The sequence below is a fragment of the Myotis davidii genome, unplaced genomic scaffold (assembly GCF_000327345.1).
Source record: "Myotis davidii unplaced genomic scaffold, ASM32734v1 scaffold9, whole genome shotgun sequence".
Lineage (NCBI taxonomy): Eukaryota > Metazoa > Chordata > Mammalia > Chiroptera > Vespertilionidae > Myotis > Myotis davidii.
The window spans coordinates 567,381-574,854 of record NW_006299435.1 but is presented as its reverse complement, the minus strand read 5'-3'; the positions used below and the strand labels follow the sequence as shown (position 1 = coordinate 574,854).

The window sequence follows — 7,474 nt, the reverse complement described above, 5'->3', positions numbered from 1 at the left end:
GAAGCAGGCCTGGTGCTTTCTTTACACCCTGAGGGGGTTCCTGCTCTCTCTGAGGGCACGAGGCAAACAGGCAGAGTAACTCTTAATTTGCTCTCAACAAAAGGGTCCTTGACCCACGTAATGTAATTGCCCATGTTTGCCGAGGGACCTGTCTTTGAGCTGGGTCAACCCGCTGTACATCAGGAGGGACCTGCTTGGGGCCTGCCAGACCTGGGGCCGCGGAAAGGAACCAGCCTTTTCGTGAGGCTCGCTCACTGTGCGAAGTCCAAATAAACAGTTGCCTCGGAGTTTTTTGAAACCCTGGGTCTTAGAAGAGATCTGCTGCTTTGAAGATGTTTTGCATCCAAGGGCGCTGTTCAGAACATCCGCCCCTGCCCAGACTTGTCCCACTGATTCACTATCTGCCTCTCTCCCTTTGTACTCGCGGGGCCACAGAATAGGAGCGGGAAGGCGTTTAAGAAGGGAACACAAAGAGGACACCGCTCCTCTGTAAAGCCCCCTGCTGATAACTTGATGGCTGGAAAATGCCTGTTTAACACCGCGAATAGGAAATCGGTTCCAGCCCTAAGGCTTTTGTCTAGCCCACAGTTAACGACAAACCTGTTCTTCCTTCCAGCTGAATATGTGTTTTTCAATGTTCCCTGGTTATACCCGATCCACAGTTCGTGCTTCAGGGTAAGTGCATTCATTCGCCTGTGATCCAGTCTATAGAAAGGGGAGGATATTCGTCCATGGGGCGCAGCAATAAACCCGGGCCCTGTTTTGACCAAGCCACAGGGTGGCCCAGGGCCAAAGTCACTGGACCTTCATGCCGTCCCATTCCCTCACTGGACAATGGAGATAACGGCTCATTTTTTCAAAAGCCTTGGGGCCCACGTGTCATTTTAGAGCAATTAAAAACCTACTCGCTTTGCCCGTAGAGAGTCCGGCGCCGTGGTCCTGTCGCTGCAGACCACCTTCTCCCTGGCCTCCAACGTGACGCTGTTTGACCTGGCCGACGGGATGCAGAGGTGTGCCAACTCCTGCAGGTCCTCTGCTGAGGTCTGCCAGCTCTTGGGATCGCAGAGGCGCATCTTTAGAGGTGAGAGAACGGCCCTCTGGGATGACCCCCTCCCCCATACGGTGAGGCACACACCTGGGATAGAAATGGAAGGCAATTGGGGCTCAAGTTCAAGAAAGCTCGTCACAGAGCCAAGCTATCTTTGAAGCAGGTGTTAAGTGAAGGACCTTCGTGTCTGTGGAGCTTTGTACATGCAGGCGTGCACATGCACAGTCTTTTTTTAAAAAAAAATATTTTTATTGATTTCAGAGAGGAAGGGAGAGGGAGAGATAGAAACATCAATGATGAGAGAGTATCCATTGATTGGTTGGCTCCTGCATGCCCCCTACTGGAGATCAAGCCCACAACCCAGGCATGTGCCCTTGACTGGAATCAAACCTGGGACCCTTCAGTCCGAAGGCCGACGCTCTATCCGTTGAGCCAAACCAGCTAGGGCACACACGCACAGTCTTGAAGTCGCCTGGTCTTTGGCCTGCTGCCCCTTCTACTCCTACACGGGAGCTGATGTAATGAAGCAGAAACCACTCTTCTTTCTCTTGAAAAACTCCTACTCTCTCTGGGGAGGCAGACGTTCACACAGAATGTGCCTGCTTGTCAATACCCCAAACTGTCGTGATGATGTACCATTAAGTAACAGTAGCCCGGGCAGTGTGACCTGCCCTGTGTGTTGGTTTGCAGATTACCAGTGCCCAGACACAAGACCAGACCACGGTCGCCAGCTGCCCAGTGTCAGTCAGGATAATCTCCCCGTTCTTGTTCTGGCTTTATCTGTTTTGTCAAAAGCTGCTGCGGTGCATCTAGGGGAAAGCAGATGAAATGAGGGATTAGAGACAAGTTCACATTTGGGTCTTAGAGGGAGGTGTTGCCTCTGGGATGGGAAAACGGCTGGAATCAAACGGCTTCCTCGCAAAGGGGCTTGTCCCTGCTGCCGTCTCCTCAGTGATCAAAGCGGCTCGGCCAAGCTCATTCCCTGCACGGTTAGGAGGTGGCGTCTGGGTGGGCCTTCCACCTGGGCCCCGACGCTGGACCTAAGTTGTAGGTGGCAGTTGCTGTCATTCAGCATCACTGGGGCGTTAGCTTAAAACTTCATGTCCCAGGGGACTGACTGCTCTAAACTCTGAGTCGAGAGCTCTTTGGTTTTGCTCTGTTTGTTTTTGTGATTCAGGGGCCCCCATTTGGCCTCCGCGGCGAGTAGGAAGGGGACCTTTCAATTCAGTCAACACTTACCGAGTGCATCCTAGGTGGTCAGCGTGGTGTGAGGTTATGTTTTGTCCCCAGTAAATGCATTGCATGCCTTGCAAATCAAGTGGCCAGATCCTTGGCTTCGTAAGGTCCTGTTCAGAGCAGTCCTGCCCCCTCTCTTGCTCCCATTCTTCCAGCGTGGATGTGTGTGGACCATGGGAAAGCACCTGTTTCCTTATTGGGGCCCCATTCTTCTTTTTTATTTTTTTAGGACTTTATTTTTTTTAGAGCAGTGTTAGGTTCACTGCAAAGTTGAGAATAAGATACAGAAATATCCCACATCCCCCCACATCCCCACACATGCTGGTCCCCATACTTCGTCTCTCTTTCCAGAGCTTGTGAAAACAGAGACAGCCAGGCATCTTGGCTCAATGCGGGCTCACATCTCTGTTCTTAATCCCAGGGCTACTCCAGGTTTTGCCAACGCACCCAGCGTGATCTATCACCCTCCTTTCTGAGCGCTAGGGAGGCAGGCGTGATGGGCGGGAGTTCTCAGGCTCTGCCATCTGGGTATTTCCAACATCTGGGCAGCACCGACTACTCTGGACGCGGCCATGGGAAAGGCGAGCTTTGACCCTTCAGTTCACAAAATACCTACTTCCTCTCCTTTCGGAACCCTGCAGCTCTCGTGTCTCCAGAGGTTTAGAATCCTTGGAAATCCCCCTGGCAGGTCTCAGCCTTAGATCTACATAAGTTCTCATTGTCTGTCCGGCGGATGTCATGCCCAGGAAGGACCATGGGAACTGGGGATGTAGAACAATCACATCGCCAGGCTTCCAATGAAAATGGGATTCTGCATGGTTCCATTTGATGGATTTACGGGAGAAAAATTATGTTCTTTGAGAATTTTGAGGATAGCAGCTCCTCCATTACATGGGCAGGGCCAGCTTCCCAGGAATCTGCCTCCGTGCCGGGCGAGTAGTTAGCACGCTGGATTAAGGGGCAGGATGGAAGGAAAACATGACGGGCTTCCAGAGAATATCTAATCAGGCCAGGCAGTCAGGCTGGCTGCTGGACAAGGCTGGAGCTGGCCCGGCTGCCTGGCCCTGGAGGTATTCCTTCAGATTAAGGCTTGAGGGCTGGCAGCGCCTTCAGAAAGTAGAGATGAGTGATTACGGGGGGTTTAGGACCTCTCTGCTGCCAGCTTTGCAGTGTTGGCTTGGTGAGATTTTTCAGTTTTCATTTTTCTCCCTTAAATACAGGCTTTTCACAATAAACAAAGGAAATTCTATCACATGCACAAACAGGGTTCTGATGTAGCACGTCAGCCTCCACTGATAAAGACAGGAAACTTGGTGTTGAGAACCGAAGTTGTGTCCTAAACTCACCTCCCTGTGACCAGGGCATCCACCAGGCCCCAAGCTCTCAGGACTCAGAAAAGGAGGCTGATGCTGGGAACTCCATCCGACTCCCCCCACCCCACACACTGTGTGGGCATCAGCTCCTGTCATCAGACTGGCCTAGGCAGGGGGAGTTTTGCCGTGCTGTGTTGGGAACTGGTTTCTGAATAGGTTGGTGTCTTCCTTAAGGCGGGAGAGGGGAGACCATCCTCACAGCACAATGTACACATTGCCCTTCCGTGGCTCTCCCCCATCTGGACTTGCTCCTGTCTGCCAACAACAGCAGCACATGATAGACTTCTTTGCCCTGTACATGGGTCTAAGTTAACTGCACTCTCCCGTTGGTTTCATAGTTTTGTTCTATTGTCTGTGTACCCCAATTACATGTGTTGTTTTTGGGAGGGATTTATCTTAGGTGGTAGAATGTACTCTCATTGTGTCTGCTGTGTACAATCCCAGAGAGGGTCCAATGTGTACAATCCCAGAGGGTCCAATGTGTACAATCCCAGAGGGTCCAATGTGTACAATCCCAGAGGGTCCAATGTGTACAATCCCAGAGGGTCCAATGTGTCCAATCCCAGAGGGTCCAATGTGTACAGTCCCAGAGGGTCTAATGTGTCCAGTCCCAGAGGGTCCAATGTGTCCAATCCCAGAGGGTCCAATGTGTCCAATCCCAGAAGGTCCAATGTGTCCAATCCCAGAGGGCCCAATGTGTACAGTCCCAGAGAGGGCCCAATGTGTACAATCCCAGAGGGTCTAATGTGTCCAATCCCAGAGGGCCCAATGTGTACAGTCCCAGAGAGGGTCCAATGTGTAGAGTCCCAGAGAGGGTCCAATGTGTACTGTCCCAGAGGGTCCAATGTGTCCAATCCCAGAGGGTCCAATGTGTACTATCCCAGAGAGTCCAATGTGTACAGTCCCAGAGGGTCCAATGTGTACTATCCCAGAGGGTCCAATGTGTACAATCCCAGAGGGTCCAATATGTACAATCCCAGAGAAGCCACATGCCCAACTTGAGAGCTTTTTGATAATGAAAATGGTGCTTTGTCATCCATGAAATGAACATGGCCCACACACCAGGGCTGGACACAGCCAGGTGGGTACACATGGAAGAAACAGGGCCTTCCAGCGAAGGAGATAGGAAGCCTGAAAGATGCATGCTTTCGCGGCCTGCCTGTCTCTCATGGTGACACAATGACTGGAGGTCCGACGGCACCTTCTGCATGTGTATCGGGCACTGTGTGGGGGCCAGTCTCTGAGGTGCTGGAGACCCAGAGATGAATAAACCGGGAGACATGGTCAATGCAGTGGGGAAGCAGGCAGGGGACACGATAAAACTACAGCCCGCAGAGCCCAGGTCATCTTCCACTGCCCTTCGGACCGTCTGTTGTCAGGTGAGCCTCCCAGGCTGCACAGACACAGGCTGAGGCGCCTTCAGCTCGAGGCAGGTCTGCCCCTCAGCCTTCTCCGTGGAGCATGGTCTCTGCTCCTGGGTGTCTGTGATCTCCCCCCACAGTCCTTACTCGAGAAGATCCCACACCTTCGAGGGCCATCCGTGCAGTGGCCTGGAGCTGGGGCCAGCTTCGTTTCCTCTGGGCTTCTCCATCTCCGCATGCTGTGTGAACGCTCAGTAAAGAGGCCTGGGGCTGACACAGGGGAGGAGGGGCAGAAGGCAGAAGGGACCTGGGCAAGGAGCGTTCACCGGCAGGCTTTTTGGGAACCTGTCCGCGGAGCCTCTGGACATAGGAAGTTCCTGCGTCTTAAGGTCTGAGGTGGACAAAGCTTTGTGTGGTTTCACTGTCTTGTTTTCCATTCCAGCGGGCAGCTTGTGCAAGCGGAAGACCCCGGAATGTGACAAGGAGACCTCCGTCTGCACGGACCTGGACGGGGTGGCGCTGTGCCAGTGCAAGTCGGGCTACTTCCAGTTCAACAAGATGGACCACTCCTGCCGAGGTGCCTGCGCTTCTCTTTCCAGGCTCTGTGCTCTGTGCGCCATGCTTTTCTCTGCCAGGCCTCCTCCCACTCGGTGGCCTGCTCTAGGCTGGGGGTAACCAGCCCTTGTTGTTTGGCGCGCAGCAGGGTGGAATACATTACCTCCTTGGAATAGCAGCATTATCTCTGACCCTGCGCTGGCCTCGCCCCTGGATTCAAAGGGAAAGTAAAGAGAATGGAATGCCTGTGGCCGGCAACGCCTTTTCTTTTTTCTTTCCACTTTAAGGAAGTTAGAAAAATTATTGTTTTAATTCCCAAAGCTTTATTCTATTGTCCGCTAATCTTTTAAAATGGGGATACAAGCGTGGAGTCAGGCTGTACCTTTTAGCAGCAGCTGTGGCCCAAGTGGGTCAGAGCCCACCTTTGCTGGACCTCAGTTTCCTCTTCTGTGACATGGGTGTAGTGACACTTCATTGATCGTCTAAGAATTAAAGAGGGCAACATATACATACGGTGGTACTGTGGAAGCCATCCACGTTGCTCTTGTATTTTACCCAGGTGGCTGTTGTTGAACAGTGAGCCTTAGTTTTTAAAGGTTTCATAAAGTATTTAAGGACAGAAAGCTAATCCCGCAAACCTTTTAGGTGAGGCTTAAGTTCATGTAGTTTGAGATCAGAGGCTGCTCGGTGAGTGTAGGGTGGAGCCCAGGCCCAGAGTGCGGAGTACCCTGACGCTGAAGGACTGCCGCAGCCAACACTGGCTGGTGACAGGTGTCCTGGAATCAGAGTCAAATCGCATATTTGCGAAAAGTGGCGTGCCCCTTACAGCTGTCAGGACCGCCGCTGGAGGACTCATTCTGTCGGGAGAGGATACAAATACATTTGAGGGCAGCGCGCTCGTCCTGAGCATGAGATCCGGGGGCTTAGGTTCATGGACGTCCTCCGCTCTGCACGCAGGCCCAGCGGTGGACGCTGAGAAGAGGGCCAGTGCTCCGTGATGGGCAGCTTCCCCGTGTTCCTCAGCACGTCAGGCTGCCGCCCTCATACAAAGAGATGTCACTTCCTAATTCCGTCTTATCTGGGTTAATGCCGAATGTTCCTCGCCCTTCTTAGACACTGAGCCTTGTGGGAAGGTGACCTCTGCTAAAACCCATCCGCTGGGGCAGCGTGGCTGTCGGGAGGGAGAGGGAAGTGGGCAGAGGTGCAGGCATCTAGAGTGCCGGCCCCGTATGCCGCGCCGCTGGAGCGTCTGGTGGCCACTTCTGCCCCTGGCTGGCCCGGGCCACTTCCGCTCTGCTTCCGAGTCAGCAGTTTCCTATTTGTGTCGCCTGCAGACGAGCATTAGTGATGGCATAGCTGTTAGAGGTTTTCCAATGCAATGACACAGGCCCCGGCGATCTGTGTTTATCCAGGGATGACCCAAGAAGCAGCAAAAAGAACCCGTGGTTAGCTTGTGGGCTTGCTGCGAGGGCCTCTGCAGCCTCGTTTCTGCAGTTAGATTTTCGTCTGTAGCCGTCAGGCCTTTGATGAGTACAGGAGGGGTCTCCTTGGTCAAAGCCCTGTCTGCGGGGTTCTGATGGGTCAGCAGTGACATCTTCTGGCCACTGGTGCTGCAGCACAGAGGTATTTAGAGTGAGTCCCCTTTGGACACCGCAAATCAGGGGTCAGCCCCCTGTATAAATGGGAGATAGAGGTGCGGGTGTGTTTTCTAAATCTCTGCAGTTCATATTTGTACAGAAGCATAGCTGCATTGTTCTCTGTCATCTGTTTAAACCATCTCTAATTCTCTCACAGCAGTGCCCACCCCCCCCACCCCCACACACACACACTTAGTGTCTCACATGCCTTTACAGTGCCTTTACCAGACTTTAACTGTCCGTAAGATTAAACTAGGCGACCTT

The 7,474-nt window shown here is 52.8% G+C and overlaps 1 protein-coding gene across 1 annotated transcript in view; it reads left to right on the top strand.

The window, feature by feature from the left end:
• Positions 1-7,474, top strand: part of HEG1 (heart development protein with EGF like domains 1) — a 105,564-nt gene that overhangs the window by 69,543 nt on the left and 28,547 nt on the right. Inside the window, exons 12-14 of the mRNA XM_015571304.1 lie at positions 617-675; positions 921-1,081; positions 5,461-5,595. Of these exons, the coding sequence (XP_015426790.1) occupies positions 617-675; positions 921-1,081; positions 5,461-5,595 (355 nt within the window). The remainder of the gene's footprint in view (positions 1-616; positions 676-920; positions 1,082-5,460; positions 5,596-7,474) is intronic.